The sequence below is a fragment of the Pyxicephalus adspersus genome, chromosome Z (genome assembly GCF_032062135.1).
Source record: "Pyxicephalus adspersus chromosome Z, UCB_Pads_2.0, whole genome shotgun sequence".
Classification (NCBI taxonomy): domain Eukaryota; kingdom Metazoa; phylum Chordata; class Amphibia; order Anura; family Pyxicephalidae; genus Pyxicephalus; species Pyxicephalus adspersus.
The window spans coordinates 45,549,018-45,566,118 of NC_092871.1; the positions used below are offsets into that span (position 1 = coordinate 45,549,018).

Below are 17,101 nucleotides of genomic sequence, written 5' to 3' on the forward strand. Positions count from 1 at the left end.
GCACAGCACACGCCCACAATGTGACGTGAGTGACTCCCTGTGCGCGGGCGAGTGTCAGTGTTCTTGGAATCAGAGTGGGCGTGATCCATGTGGGTCCCCCACAGCACATGCCCACTAATGACGTAGGGGATTTCCTGTGCACACATTGGGACTCCTGTCCTGCTGATTATGCCCATCGAGGAGCGGGCTGATAATTGCAAGGCGGCTGATCAACTCTAATGAAATATAAAATAGCTTTTTTGTACGCGTGTATTTTATACTGTGGTTAACAGTCCTGGCAGCCTGCATATTATTGATTTTTTAACAGAGGCTGCGGGCGGGTGGAAATCTGAACACGGGCTGCAATTGGCCCCCGGGACAGACTTTGGACATGCCTGCTCTAAAGGGAGAACCAGCTCCATTATTATGCCCATTGGTTTTCCACAAATTGCCTAATCTTCCTATTATGTTTTTTTGTACTCTACTGTAGAGCAGAATTAGAATTAGGAAAAAAAAAACATGACTTTTATGTTATAATGATCACACCACTACTATGTTACAATGTTGTTTAAAGTTCCCCCCCCCCACTCCAAAGTGGATAGATCTTGGATGCCAGGAAACTACAAGCCACAAAATTGCATTTCAAATGGGAGATTGCGACAAATCTCTGGTTTATTGCTGTCAAAACCTCCTACTCTATACGCCTTTTTCATTGGAACCTAGAGGCAAATCAAAGACAGGAAATTCTGCCTTACAGCACATTGTTTGCCAAAAAGCATTAATGTTTTAATAAACAACAAATTTGTTCTTGTTCCCACAGTCCTGACCATTTTAGTTCCTCCTCAACAATTGTATAACTAAAAAAAGCCATTTACAGACAATTACTCATGATTAACTAATGATGTGCAAGATACCAGTTTGGTATTTTTGATCCCTCTGGAAGAAAGGTAGCAGAGAAGCTGGCATTCAATGATACACATGCCCACCTACATGCAGGACAAATAAACACTCAGCAAAGATTGGGCATAGCATAAATATCCCCCCCCCCCCCCCCCCCCCAAAAAAAAAAAAAAAAAAGAAAAGCTAAAATGGAGTTTTTATCTTGGTATTTAGGAAAGGATCGAAACCCTAGTTCTCAAGTGGAGTATGGAAAGATTTTCTTGGAAACGCAGCACAACCCAGCTGGAGGACAGAAGTATTTAAACTTGAGCAGAGAAACTTTTTATAAAAAAAATAAAATATTACCAGAGGCGATGGCTTCCTTCTTCTCTTCCTCTTGAGCATCATTACCAATCCAGACAAATACCTGAAAAATATTGTGCTAAAATAAGACCATTGCCCCAAGTATGGAGGAATTTTAGGCTCCATGGAACAACTACTGTAGAGACAGTCACAAGAGAAAATACAATAGGGTACATTCTATTTTTGATATTTAAAAAACATGCAGCAGGGACCATTGTCTGTAAAGCCTGGCCAATAAGCAAATCAGGTATGCTGCCCAGGTGTTTCTTTTTGACTCTTAAGCTTGTTTAAGGATGTAAAATGAATGAAGCTCCAGCTAATAAAAGCAATACTTCATTATACAGTTTTACAGTTTAATATTTCAGGAGGATTTGTTCCCTTTCTCTGGGATAAACAAGAATAAAGAGGTCGAATGTCAAAGCCGAACACCATTAAAGTCAATGGGAGGAAAAATTCGGGTTTTTTTCAGCACTGTGTAGAGCTTCTACAGCCTCCAAACAGATGTAAAAATTATAGAAGGATACACAAAAAGATACATTGTAAAAAGATACATAACACTATTCCATACCCCTGTACTTCACATGAAGATTAAGAGAACCTGTCACATCAATATTAGGCTAAAGCTAGGTACACACTTCCAATAATTATTGTTAGAAAACGAACGATTACGACCGATCAACGATTATGCACGATTATACTTGAACAATCATATTGTGCACAATTCTGTACATGTTGTAACAATATGATCGTTCATATATAATCCACCAACAGTGTCCCACACACTAGATACAATCGTTTGAACGATGCAGGGAGATCATGTAAAGGAGAAAGTGTACCGCAGAAACATGCACAATTACTGAACCACACGATACTGTACACACGATAGATAGTGAAAGATCGTCGGCCAATCAGATCCACCGTGGCAGTCGTTCATTTTCAACGACAATGCTCGTTCAACGGCGTCCTTGGTCACTTTTTTTGGCCAATCGGTTGTTCAACGGTCGTTTCTAATGATAATTATTGGACATGTGTATGCAGCTTTAGTCTACGCGGACTGCATTCCCATGGGCTAATCCACACCAGGACATTTCCTTCAGGCACGTTTTTGAGCGTTATTTTAAACGTTGCTTGCAACATTTAAAAAATTAAAATGCGGGAAACTCAATGGAGGCTTTTTCAAGCGTTTTTAAGCTTTTATGAAAGCTTCCATTGAAAACAATGGGGGCTTTTATAAACAGCAGGACTTTGGAATCTGGAAGCCCCCTTTAATAAGTAGACTCCCAGGATCTCTACCGCCCCACCCTGGGGAATGAGTACAGGGGTACATAAATCCCCATACTCATTCCCTGAAAGGGTTAAAATATAAGTAAAAAATAGGACAAGGCTTTAATTTAAAATTATTTTATTAATGTGTGTTTTTGTTTATTTTTTTTTTTTTTTTTTTTTTTTACAGGTTATCCCAATGACAGGAGGATTTCCAGGGTTGCAATGAACCTGCAAATCCTCCTGACAGTGAGGGATTGCAGGGCACTAGGGGTTAAATGAGGACAAGCCTCTCCATTCACCCCTAGTGCTCTGGCTGAGGTTTTATATTTCTCAGCCATTCAGCACTAGAGATGAATGGGGAGACTTGTGCCCATTCATCCCTAGTTCTCTGTGATTGGCTGAGAAATAGGAAATCCTGATGACAGCTCAAGCATCATGAGGATTTCCCTTTCCTCAGCCAATCAGGGAGCAGAGCAATCAGCAGAACTTTACTATGCTGACAGCTCTGCTCCCTTGATCGCTCCTGAGTGCTAGAGGAGCTGTGACATGTATTACACATACAGAATACATGTCACAGCTCCTCTAGGGCTGCAGAAATGATCAGTGGAACAGAGCTGTAAAGCTCCGCTGATTGCTCTGCTCCCTGAGGAAAGGGAAAGCCTGATGACAGCAAAGGCATCATCAGGATTTCCCCTTTCCTCAGCAAATCGGGGAGCAGAGCAATCAGCGGAGCTTTACTATGCTGACAGCTCTGTTCCACTGATCGTTATTGCAGCCCTAGAGCAGCTGTGACATGTATTCTGTATGTGTAATACATGTCACAGCCCCTCTAGTGCTGCGGGAGTAATCAGGGGGACAGAGCTGTCAGCATAGTAAAGCTCTGCTGATTGCTCTGCTCCCTGATTGACTGAGGAAAGGGAAACCCTGATGATGCTTGAGCTGTCATCAGGGTTTCCTATTTCTCAGCCAATCACAGAGCAGTAGAGGTATGAATGGAGATAGTATCTCCATTCAGCCTCTATTGCCCTGGTATTGCCTGCGGTTACAGCTAATTGAAGGCACCTGCTTTCAATTAGCTGTGACCGTAAAGTTCCCACGGTCCAGGAATCCCACAATGACATCATGATTCATAATGTCATTGTCAGATAACCTGTAAAAAATAAAAAAAAGAACAAGTTAAATATAAAAAACACATACGAAATTAATAATTTAGGAAAAAAAAATTTTTTTTTTATCATCCTGAATTTTTGCTGTCAAATCCCGTGTTTTTCGGGTTGGGTCTACCCAAACTCGAACAGCCATATTCAGGTCGAATATAGGGACAACCCGAATTCGAACATCAACACTAGTGGTAATTCTTAAAACAAAAAAAATATATTTTACAAATTGGCTCGAGGGCCAGATAGACCCCCCTCACCACTCAGAGTTCTCACACTCAGAGGTATCTCACAATACCTGATCCCAAACATCAAGGAGCATAACATCATCTGTAGCCAGATCATCCTGGGTCAGCTCTCCTGGAACTTCCTCGATCTACAAATAAAAACACCAAAAAGCATCACGTCAGGGATGTAAGTATCACCCTGAAGATTCTTATTCACCCAGATTTGTTTTTTTACTTACAATAAAGCGACCAGTTTTGTTGGAGCAAGCAAACAGACGTGGTGGGTGGGCGTTGAGCCTGTCCTTCAGTCTGGCAGATGTGCGGTATGGTGCTTTTCCACCCAGTGCCTTCCAGAAATCATCTGAAAAAAGAATGACAGTTAGTTCCAGATTTCCAATTTCAGCTAATGAAAAGTAACCATAGCAGAAAATATTGTATGCTGTTTATTCAGCAGAAAAAACATTATTCGGTAGGAAGAGCATGGTGGGCATTTCATGTAAGTTTTTGAGGTAAATATGACAGAATAATATACACTTGGTTCTCTCAGATAATCCTAAAATGCTAAAGTGAATTTAAAATAATTTAGACCGGTGTTTCTCAACCATTCCATTCTTCCCAAGGGCTAGAGATGGAAGAGGCATTCCCACTGACCATTAGTCTAATGTAACGTGAGGTGTGGATATATTAATTATAGCAGTTGTTGAATAGTTTATAGGTATAGCTGAAGACCTGAAAAATTTCCCAAGGGCTTCCCCCATGGTAAAAAAAAAGTTGAGAAAGGCTGATCTAGAGTGTGGATATTCATAGCAAAGTGACTGAATTGTTAAAAACTCTCAGAAATGCAACCTTTTTTTAGCAATTGTGACAAATGCGCACCCAGTGATCAGAAAAAAAACAAAAAAGCCTTACCAGGTTCACTGCCTTCTGCTATTTGTGTCCCAGATACACCCAGAACATTAAGCAGTTCCTTAGCCCCCTGCTTCTCAGGTTCACTGGCCCCTTGTCCAACCCAAAGGAATGCAGCAGAAGGTGTCTTCAGGACAAAAACATCATTTGAATTGAGATTACTTGCTTTCACGTCCACCTGGAACATACAGACGCAGGAATATAAACCAAAAGAATGAGGATGTGGATAATGAGGACCAACAACAAAACATTGCAGCACATATAATCTATTAAATTTATAAATACTAGTTTATATTTTATTCCATAAACCAACCAAACCATGGACCAACATAGTAAATTCTTTAAAATTCCTAGATTACAACAATCGGCATCCTCAAGATCTCATCAAAAATTTAATTTACCTCCACAGCTCTGGTAAATCCAGAACTGGATGCACGGACTTGGAAAAGGCGAATTTCTGCATCTGGCATTTGCCCACCTTCTCTTGATGTTCCTCCTTTGTAGACAATCATTGGTTTCCCACCAAACAGACTCAAGAGATGTGGTGGCTCTTTACCCTGCACCACGCGGACCTGCCAATCACAGAAACAGCCTTAATTTTTTTTACCTTTTAGTACTGTTTTTGTTGCTGCCATTGTTTGCCTTGAACTTCATAGATCAGCAGATTATTCTCTAATTTTCAGACATTTAAATAACAAGAAATATTTTTCAATGCACCTGAAGTGTCCATTACCATCAGTACTTAAATTAGGCTATACTTTTGCTCTTACGGTAAAGAATTGTTAAAAGCTAAACTTCAGGGAAATAACTAAATGCACAGCTGTAATAATAATCATTTTTTACCCGATAATAAATTTGTATTTCAAGCCAGACCTAAAAGTTACTAGACAATTAAAACAGTGTGGAATTTGGACTTTTCTAAGCAGTTAAACTAGGTCACCCCTGCCAAACCTGTAAATAGATAGGGACAAAAAGAAGTAGTTTATTGCTTGATCTTCGCTCACCCCCTATCAGCAGCAAGCATCTCAGATTGGCTCTTTGTACAACCTTCCCTCCCTCAGTTTCGAGGCCCATGTACAGGGGAATACAGAATGCTACTATCATGACAAATTGAGGTACTTGCACCAGCTGCATTTAAATAACATTTTATTAATATTTGTGTAACAAATAAATTGCAAACAATTATTAACAAAACAATTGCTTAAATCTGTGTTTTTTGTTTTGTTTTTGTAATTGATGGCAGAGTTTTGTTTATGCCCCAATAGTGCAACTTAAAGCAAAGAAAGGCTGGATAAAGCTGAGAAGTAGGATATGGGCCCCCAAAAACGTATCGGCCAGTCTATAGATTTGACCACATCTGTAATAAAGATCTGCAATCTTCAGGCGTTACTGGTAGTACTTAATTTTGATATCTTTCCTAGCATAGAAATAAAATGGTAAAGATACAGAAGGTTGTTTTATCCAAAACTATAATAGTGGAAATATGTTGTAGTAATAAACAGGTTATTACCAGATGCATGTCTATATAGAGATCTATACCCGGACATATATTTATACTAGCTGATTACCCAGCGATGCCCGGGTATTTATTTATTGCAATCTTTTATTAAACAGGAAAAGGAATCAAATAAAGTTATAGTGATTTTCTTGTTCACGGTGTTGTTTCATTTTTTTTTGCATTTGATTGCACTCGGCAAATTGCCTTACGTTTTGTCAAGGCATTATTACAGGCTAGAAACTTGTAAGAGTCCAAAAAAATTATGTTAAAATATAAGCAAAAGGCACACTGTCACTGAGCAATACATACACACATACATGCAAATATACCTCTGACATATACCACAGCGCTGTGCAAAGATCAGCGGTGCACGCACATGAGTCCGAGTCATTTGTCTAGCAAGTTTGATTTAAATGCCACATACACACATACAATTATACATAAATAGATTTATGTAGTTCTGACATATACCATAGTGCTGTACAATGAAACAATGAGCTGCACCCCTTCGTCTCTGTACAGAGGAGCTGACACTCGAATGTCCCCCCACAGTCTTACACTAATATTATACATTTATATACCTCTGACATATACCACAGCGCTGTACAAAGATTAGCGGTGTCATATGTCTAGCAGGTTTGGTTTAAATGTCTGTGCATATCCAAGTGATGGTGGAACATAGCAAGTTTGGTTGAAATGTCTCCATGCATTTCCAGTGATGACATACACACATCCAAATATAGCGCCAACATATAGCACAGTGCTGTACAAAGATGACTTGTGCACTCACATGAGTCGCAGTCATTCGTATGGCACGTTTGGTTGAAATGTCTCCATGTGTTTCCTAGTGATGGTGGAACATACACACATATACAGTTTTATATATATAGAAACATACATACTAATAAAGCTCTGATATTTAGCACAGCGCTGTACAAAGATGACTGGTGCACCTTATTACACAAAAGACATACATATATCATAGCAAGTTAATCCATTGCAGCAATTAAAGGCAAAAAACAATGAAGCGACAATTTCTCTCAGAGCCGAGTTCCACTAGAGAACATCAAGTTTTAATATTCTGGTCAGGTTAAGAGCGTGCATAACAGAACAATCTCCATGACAACCACAAAGGCACTCATTCAGGTTTAGAGTAATAACATAAAAAAGGAAAATAAAGAAATTAAAACAGTCAATGATGCGGATTATCAGAAGTCTAGGGAGATACGGGACAGATTACTAATGGAAAGTCATTTGAATATTTACAATAAGTCACCAGGTCAGAGTACAAGAGATAGACAAGTGAGCACACTTTGTGTTTAGTGTTCACAAATGAGGCATGCACATCGCATCCCATGACAAGGTGAACAGCAAACTACATTTCACATACGGTAAGTGACACCACAGTTATATGGAGAACAGGAAAAAGTGTCTCCAAATATGCAAGGCAGAATTGGGTGAACCCCAAAATCCAGAATACTCAATATTTTATATACAGGCAGGGTGAACACTGACAAACAAGGTATACCCCAAAAAAGTAGGACATATAGGGTACCTGGCTCCGGAGTCCCTGTTAAGAAAGAACAGTGGAGGCATTGAAATAAAGTAACAGGAAATATGAAATTACAATGAAAGGAGAATGGTGCACTGTATAGCCTCTCCTCCGACAATAAGTGATAGTGTGTAATGCAAATGACACATGGCCCGGCACACTTCAATCTGCCTTGCATCACCTATTGTATAAAATGACAAATCTCTTCCGAAGAATCGGTGCATTTAGGGGTAAACAGTTTATGGATAATTTATTGGCTTGTCAGTTCAGCCTAGGAAGTAGTAGAAAAAGAAGCCATGAACACAGTAAGTCAACACCAGGAGAAGACATACTAAATGCCCAGATCCAGAATGTCTCCAGACCCTAAACCTGGAATTTTATCTAGACTGAAAACAGTCCCAAGACTGTAAAGAATTACCTTTTCACTGACTGGTAAAAAAATAGAGCAGCCTGAAATACCTCAAACTTGAAAATGGAAAAATAATTACAGATAGTACTTTTCTTATTTTACAACATTTAGTTAAACTCCACTGTAATAAAATGAACTGGATATTGAACTGAAATGAGACTTTAAATTTAAATCCTCAACATGTTTACCATTGATTTACTGCAATGGGAATATAGCAATTCAAGACCGCTACAAAAAAAAAAAAAAAAATCCATGTCTGTCCTTGTACCCATCACGAAGGATCACAGTACACAAGCACATAGCTTTTCTCCTTTTGTCACAGGTCTTTCTTTACTACCACATGTGTAAAACTGTTACAGCATTGGGATTGACATCACATACAGCATTGACATCACAACGGCCCACAACTTGCCTTGTCCCATTGCTTCCCCCGGCGTCTTGCCCGACAGATGTCATCCTCGGGCGGCGCCTTCTTCCTCCAATCTTCAGCCAGCGAGTGCCGTGATGTTCCCCGGTGACATCGGTGGGCGGGAGGCGCGGCGGGAAATTTGTTTATTTAATGTTTAATAAATTTATTAAATATTGGACATATTTCACTGAGTTATGCCTAAGAATTAAAGGTCTACATTGTGAAATAAATTTCCATTCAAAACAATGTAACGCTTTTTGCGTAAACAAACGGACAGAATTAGAACGCTAGGGGGGTTAAATTAAGGAAGGAAGGAATATCAGGGAAAAGTTGAACACCGCAAATCTTAGAATGGCAAAACTAGCTGTAGGTACCAAATCCTCTTCAGTAAAAATAACTTCACAGCCTCAATTATGGATCAAAGATTGGCCCTTAAGAAAAGGGGAGGTAGCATGACTTTAATCACAACCCAAGAACTGCTGCATTTCTATACAGTAGTTTTGTCTGTAACATGTGATCGAGTATTTTCAATATGATGAAATATAAATTTTTTTTCCTGATCTATTCAAAATTCTACCACATATTTTGGGCACATAAGGGTTTTTAAAACTAAACATATTGAACATTTCCTCTTTCCATTTGTTAGGAGAAGAATTTTCTTGTCCATGTCTGTGTAAAAGAACAACCAGCCCTAAAAAAACATGCTGTTAGTTTTGAAAGCGTGTAAGTGGGATCAAGATAAAGCTGAAAAGTCTGCACAGATTTTGATGAATCTATTGTGTAACTGTGCTATACAATTTTACGGCCGGTTCTAAAACTTTTTACATACATGTATGTACATGCTTCTATGCAGTTAGATCATGTTATCACACCAAAGAAAACTGCTGCAAAATTCTACAAAAATGCACAGAGATTTACCTTGACAGAACACACACATCAACCGATGATTTAAAGCGTATCTATACTCAGAATTTTCACTTTACATAAAACGGTAGAGAACCTTTTTATGTAGTTTAAAAATTCAGTTTCTGTCTCTGTCATTTGCAACCTCTATTTAATATACAGTGCTGCTTAATATGATGGCGCTATAAAAAATTCAGTTTTTTAATAATTGCATACATGGAAAAGAATCCATTGTTTATCTCAGTTGTATATTTGATTGTTTTGTTTTTTTAGATGTAACACCTTTTTTTAGCAGCACCACCTCCTAATTCTCGGCCACCTAGGCACTCGAGAATGAATGGGAGCGCAAAGCCTCCCAAGATACTTACCCGGGAGGCTCCTGGGCACTTCTACGCCTGTATGTGCAGAAGGAGCCTTTTTTCTCAATGAGAAAAATTTGCTGATCTCACGCATGAGCAATGGGATCAGCAATTTTTTTTTCATTCTAAGTCACCCAATCTTGCGCCTGGGTCGGGTGATGTAGGATGAAAGACCAGTAAGAGAAGACGAAATTGGCGGCGCCCAGGGCGCTGGCTCTGGGACGAATGTTGGGACGACGTGGGACCAGACACCCCCGGAGTGATCAGTCTGCCCTGCGGGATTGAAGTTGTGTGTGTTTTTTTTTTAGTATAGTTCCTCTTTAAGGTCTGTGAACAGCATAACCCATATAACCAATGACAATCCGTCACCTGTACAGGGATTCCTCCCAGCTCCTCATCCAGATGAGCGGTCAGGAATGCGGATGTTGCGATTTCATCATTTGAAGAGTCCATACCCTGCCTGCAACACAGGATTACAAATATCAGTCGGTGAAAAATTACCTGACAGTCTGCCAATGACAAACATTCTGCATTTATGAGCCAACAAACACCAGATTAGCAGTGAACTACCTCAACACTTTGAGGGACATAGGGCACGCCCCAGATTGACATGACACCTGTTTTCCTAATTTCTCATTTACATAATTTCAAGACCAAATAGGACAAAGCAAATTTTAATCTCCCTGGCGGTCTAATTTTGTCAATATTTTTTAATGCCAAAAGCAGTACATTGTTTTGCATGGAAATTTATTTTACATTGTAGGCCTAAAATTCATAGTTACAACTCACCGAAATATGTCCAATATTTAAAAAATTTAACTTTAAATAAACACAAAAACACAAAAAGGGGTGCATAAAATTACTGAAACCTGTAATATATATATATATTTATATTTATTATAATGATTACTTTGTATTGGATTCAATAGTTATTTTGTATTGAATCCAATACCAAATAATTTGAATTTCCCGCCACGCTTCCTCGCATGCACCCACACAAGCTACAGAAACTCCCGGGAAACATCAGGGAACTCGCCAGGGGAAAATCAGAAGAAGAGGTTGCAGCCCGAGGACAGGATCTGACGGGCAGGACGCCAATGGGACCAGGTAAGTGTCTTTTTTTAATGATTTTACCTACCACGAGTGTGGCTCAGGGTTACCGCTTTCAGCATGTTTTTTTTTACCCTGAGCTACACTCAGGATTACCGCTCAGGGGGTAAGTATTACTTTTGGAATTGAACCTTTCAATTTCAAAAACCTATTATGCAGCTGTGTTGACCCCTAATGACTTAGTTTTCAGGTATCATACTGAGGGGTCCTACAATTGCAAACCACCTAATGGGACTACAAGTTACACATTACAGTTGGCATAGATTCTTACTACTTTTGGTGTCACATGGTCAAACACAATTGAGCCTTCCACTGGCTGACTTCAGGGACTAGAGAAAATGAGCTGTAGTGCAATGTGCAAGCACATTTGACCCATTAAACAAGTATTTCACTATCCACTTTGTTTATATACATTTGCATTCACTTATCAACCCTATTGCTACTAGAATTGGCTATTCTTTTTTGTATTTAGCAGGGCTTTACCATGCCAAAATATTGATTACATTATAAGCAATAAAATTGGAGATTATTTTAATACAAATTTAATAAAGTAGTGTTGGAAGGGGGAATATTGATATAACTAATACGACGATATCTTTTTTTTGTGTATTAAGACAGGCAACACAAATAATGTAGCTGTAATTGAGAACTCTCAAATAATTTGATGATTGAGAACCCAAGAGAATTGTTTTGCAGCAAGTTTTACGAAACATACCAAAAAACTATTGGATTCAAACAATCTTCTTCTAAGAGATGAAAACAAATTTGATTATTTACCAAGTGTAGATAATCTGTCCTTTCTTCTGAGCATGCCTGTAACTGTACAAAATAATGTAGCAGTCTCCTCCATAGAACTGTCCATAGTGAGAAACAGCCACCGGCACTTTTTCTGAGGCTTCAATTCGCCAAATCTAGAGGGAAAAAAAACAAATAAGCATATTGACTTTAAAAAGGTAGAAGCTTTAAGATCTAATCCTACAATTTTGGTTTATGCCAAGGAAGCCCCTTTGTCCCAGCTGGAGCACACATAGAATTAGTATGGCAATATGTGGTCTGCTAAAACACATTGTAAAGCATTTTCAATTAGGCTTATTGTATTGAGATCTAGTAAATAATAATCCAAAACATTGCCTTAAATTTTACTACAATTGTTTATGTATTACTTTAAATTTTGTTTATCTAAAATACAGGAAAATGAGACTACATTTAATATATTCACAAACAGGACATATTAGATTGTTTTATGTTGCCATCTGCTGGTTTAATGTGGGACTGCAAATTGTATATAAAATAAAATAAATGCAGATTCCTTTTTCTGCATCAGTGGTTGCCAACCTTTTCAGACCCACGGACCACTAAAATTACTGGCTCCAGAACGGGTGTCACTCAAAGGGGAAGATTACCAGACCCACCCACCCGTCCAGAGACACAACCTTCCCACCACCCTGAGCCTGCGATCCATATGGGGGACATGCTATGCAGCTCTGGCTGGTGCGCTCCCCCCAGCGGGGTTCTTCACCTGACCACGCTCGGATGTGCACCGGGCAGAGCTGCAGACCACTACCCCTGTTGGCGAACACTGTTCTGTATTATTTCACGTTAACCTGTGCTTTAATTACACAGGGCAAAACAACATTAGAAAGTTATACTTGCCCCTCTTCTGCACCCACACCTCCATTTGGGTTACCAGGGTGAGGAGAAAAAGCAACCGCATTTACACAAGACTGGGGAATTTCACCCTACACCTACATGCTTCCATAATTTTTCTTGACTCCTGGCAGCTTATTACAGTGATGAGGAAATAAAGTGAAGGAGGGTGGGCACTTTTAAATGAACCTTTTTCTCTTGGACAAATGCTAACCACACACAGTGTAATTGGAAAATGCTGTCAGCCTTTTAATATCATTTTTACAGGGTTAACAGAAAGTGTTGTTGGGAGTTGCACCCATCTGTTTGTGCATTATTACATTCAAAATTTGATTAAAATTGTCTAAAAACTGCTGTGTGTTGGCCAGCAAAGTCTTTGTACAAGAACATTGGTAAGACAAAACTGTAATGAGAGGTATAAAATTTATTAGTATTTCACTTGTGCTCACAGATTCCAGACATACACTGAATTACGTGTCCTGCCTCACCTGTTTCTCTCCAGAACCATCATCTACCATGCCGTGTTGTGCAGCCATAGCAGGGGAGTCATGCAGTGAGCTGACATCAAAGGGAACATTTTCAATCTTGGCGATGTGGTTGGGGACATAGGCAATACCCATTCCTTCTGTGGTGTCTTTGTCACGCCAGTTTTTGAAAAACTGTTTGAAGAGTGGAGTCTCACCAGACTCAGGAAGAACTTGTACCTGCAGAGACAGAATCAAACTCCAATCAGGAGATCAGTGTGGTATAATGAATCCCTCCCAGGGCGTCAGCGTGTTACTCTGAATAACAATTTTACGCTAAACATCTACGTTAGTCCTGCAGTACCACCTTGTGGAAATACTTAATAATGCACAGACAAGAACCTGAACAAACTTTCTTAAAATATGTTACATGTAGCCACTTCAGGAACCAATTCATATTCTAATCACGTAAACACTTTTGACTTTTTTCAGATGCTGTGTGGTGCCAGTATAGGCAGAAATATTGGTTCTAGTAGCAGAATCAGACTTTTCTTGTACATTTTCTAAACCAAAGACAGTTGTGCCCCATTACCTGTGTCTGTTTTGGGTATCCCATTTTAGAGATGAATTCAGTTGCAGTCTTCAAAGCTACCTTTTTCTCTTCCAAGTTGGCATTCTTACCTGACAGAAAAGTGGACAGACAAGTATTATACATTTGTGCAAAATGAGATACAGTACTTTAAGCATGGGTGGCAGCATGTTGTGCCATGTCAAATGTGTATCATTTACTAAAGGACAACACTTAATGAAATAACTTGGAAACTACCACTCCTAAAGAAGTGGTAATGCAGTATTACACCTTTGGGTTTAGGTGCGTGCTCACACCTTTAGATTCCTATACAGTCATTATATGGTTAATTAATGCTTTGAGGCCTTTTTCCCACCTTTTATTCCTTTGCACATCTATTCGATTCTTTCTACATGCTACACAATATTTGACCTTACTAGATGTTGATGCTTTAAAGAGAGACCTGGTTGGTCAATTTCCTCAATAAAGATTGTCTGACCATACATGGGCATTCTACTTCCACTCTGCAGATTACTATGAAAGATCTGCAATGTATTCAGAAAATACAAGTTATAGAAAATAAAAATAGAATCAAAATTTACTAAAAAAAAAAAAAAAAATAAATACAACCACTATCCATATTTTGTTGTCGTTCTATACAGGCACTAAAAATATTTACATATCTCAGCAAGATACCAGAAAAAATAGAAAGCTTTTCAAAAACTGAAAAATAAACACAGACAACTTCCAGGTTAACTTTACAAAAAATGATTGAAGTTACTTTACATAAACCAGTTCCCCTTATAGATGTGTAAATATGCTGCAAAATGTGACCAGAGATTGCAACCTGAACATCTACAGAACCGGGACCCTGATTGCCCATAAAAACTCCCTTTTTTAACACTCTACTTGTAAACAATGCTTGTTTAGTGATATACCCCATTCCCAGTCCTTTCATCACAGACCTTTCCATATAAAGATCTTTCCATCAGATCCATGATCAAGGATGAAGCAATCTTCAGAATTCAGAGCTGACTGTGTGAAAGGATTCTCATCTGCAACCAAAGACACAGACATGGCACCACTGCTGTTTGAAACCTGTAAGTAAAGATAAATAAATGAAAATATTCCCATCACTCACTGATAATAACTGGCATATAATTCACAATCTGATTGCACATCATTTTAGACAGGCCCTTGCACAACATAGTTATTGTAGATCTTACGTAGATTGAAAAGTGAATAACTTTAAGACAAATTTCATCCTATAAATATGCAGTTTAGTGTTGGGCAGCAATACACAAAAACCTCAGCTTACAGATGGGTGCTTTACCGTAAGATGTAAAAACAAGTGTTCCAGAGACACTTGTTCCAGCCAACTAGATAAAACAAGAGAACATAACTGGTTATTTACTAGCTACTGATCAACAAGAACACCCCCTCCCTAGTAAGTTGATCTAGAGAGTCCTTCAATTAGATTAAGGAATCAGGATTCATTTTTTTCTCCTGTTGGGAGAAAATCGGATCATGTTTAAAACATTTTTCCTTCATCTAGAACAGTGTTTTTCAACTTTTTTGAGCCACGGCACATTTTTTTTATATTGAAAAAATCCTGCGCACACCACAAATCAAAAATGTTACAAAATGACACTCTGTAGCTAATTCTTTTGTCTCTAAGAATGAACAAGAAAACTGTTACCTACTGCCACCCACTGACATGGAAGAGTATTACATTACTCTGCCAGTCACTACAGCACAGACACTCGACAATGGTAATTGGATAATTTCCCACGGTACACCTAAAGATCCCTCATGGCACACTAGTGTGCTGCGGCACAGTGGTTGAAAATCACTGATCTAGAACAGCAGCAGACAGGGTTCTAAGGTTACAATGTTTCATTCCTTATACTATATGGACATTTGTCTTTATTTTAAATAACGAAACTAGGTAACTTTATAAGAGTAAGTTTTAGTAACCTCAGTGTCAAACTGACCTCTTCTCCATTAACTATAGGTGGATATTGATAATTAAAAAATATATGAAAAGTTGCTGGATTATTCTGAGGAGGAAGATGATAGGTCACCTGCTACTTACTTTTGTGATTGCAATGAACAGAAGTTTTTCTGTTCATACGGGCTTTTAAAAAAACATTACAAATGTACCAAAAACATACAAAATGATAATATTGCCAACTTCATTATGAAAATGCTACTTGCCTGGATGTTTGACTGCTGTATTCTGTGTCAACAATACAGTACAAACACATAGCACTCACCGTTACCTTATAAAGTTTAGCAAGCTTCCTATTGGTGGCATCGGCCTTCACATCATCAGATGGTCCCTCCGGCAAGTCTGGTTTATCTCCAAGAACCTGGAGGATGGGCAGAGAGAGAATGACCAATTATTTTGAAATGAATCACAAATACCAGTTGCTGGCAAAAACAACATATTCCTGGAATGACACAAGTAAGTAAACAATACAAGATTACTTCATCACTTTATATACTGCAGAACTACAAATCCTCGAAATGTGGTCAAATTGAATTTAGTGTCCCATTTACAACTATGTCAAAAACGGTAATACATATAAAATGTCTGTAGAATGTCAAACCTGTTTATATAAACCAGCCAATTTGAAGGCACCAACTTTTGGCTTCTAAATGTCAAGCAGAATCTTTTACACATTGCATATAAACCGATCATCTTATCAGTGACCAGCAGTGGTATCACTCACAGAATGTCCAGACATTCTACAGTCCTATACAAGTGGGTGCAATTCCCAGTATCTGTTCTTATAGTTATGTATTGACATTGCGCAGTATCACTTCTCCGGTATAATTGCAAATCTAGGTATAATTGAAATTCTAGATAAATGTTTCCTACATGCATGAATGTCACTGCACAGCAGCATTTCTCTAGATTGATACGATGGACGTAATCCTCAGCATTAGTAAGAATAATTGTTAGGTGTGGATTCTGCACAGTAAAACTGTTCTTGTTACATAAAGCCCAGTACCTGCATCAGCAAACGTTTTTTTCTCAGTAACCAGTTATAATTTGTGGAATATGCCGTATTGTGGACAGATTTCACCTTTCAAGAATGTACAGCAATCAGAACAATGACAAGAAGTTTTCTTATCAGAATTGTATGAACCCCGTCTATATTGTCCAGACAGGAAACACACTGCCACATGTAAAGCATCTGAGGTTAGGCCAAAATATCGCCAACGTACACTTACATTTTGTCTTTTACTCTGTTCAAGTGTTTTTTTCCAGAGATTTTTTTGTAAAGCCTGATTTAGACCAAGGCTCACTGTATACCAATTTCCTGAATTACAGCTCAAACTTAATAACATAACATTTCACAGCATATATTTAATAAAGGTGCACAAGGCATAATGCAT

General features: G+C 38.6%; 1 protein-coding gene across 3 annotated transcripts in view; it reads right to left on the reverse strand.

Annotated features, from left to right (window-relative positions):
• Positions 1 to 17,101, reverse strand: part of GSN (gelsolin) — a 41,407-nt gene that overhangs the window by 775 nt on the left and 23,531 nt on the right. For 2 of the 3 annotated variants that reach the window (XM_072431307.1, XM_072431305.1), the window contains 11 exons: positions 15,973 to 16,068; positions 14,662 to 14,794; positions 13,721 to 13,809; positions 13,153 to 13,368; positions 11,795 to 11,928; positions 10,277 to 10,367; positions 5,179 to 5,349; positions 4,781 to 4,955; positions 4,111 to 4,232; positions 3,943 to 4,020; positions 1,225 to 1,285 (listed from right to left, as the gene is read on the reverse strand). In XM_072431307.1, the coding sequence (XP_072287408.1) occupies positions 1,225 to 1,285; positions 3,943 to 4,020; positions 4,111 to 4,232; positions 4,781 to 4,955; positions 5,179 to 5,349; positions 10,277 to 10,367; positions 11,795 to 11,928; positions 13,153 to 13,368; positions 13,721 to 13,809; positions 14,662 to 14,794; positions 15,973 to 16,068 (1,366 nt within the window). The remainder of the gene's footprint in view (positions 1 to 1,224; positions 1,286 to 3,942; positions 4,021 to 4,110; positions 4,233 to 4,780; positions 4,956 to 5,178; positions 5,350 to 10,276; positions 10,368 to 11,794; positions 11,929 to 13,152; positions 13,369 to 13,720; positions 13,810 to 14,661; positions 14,795 to 15,972; positions 16,069 to 17,101) is intronic. The other variant, XM_072431306.1, reaches the window with a different exon arrangement.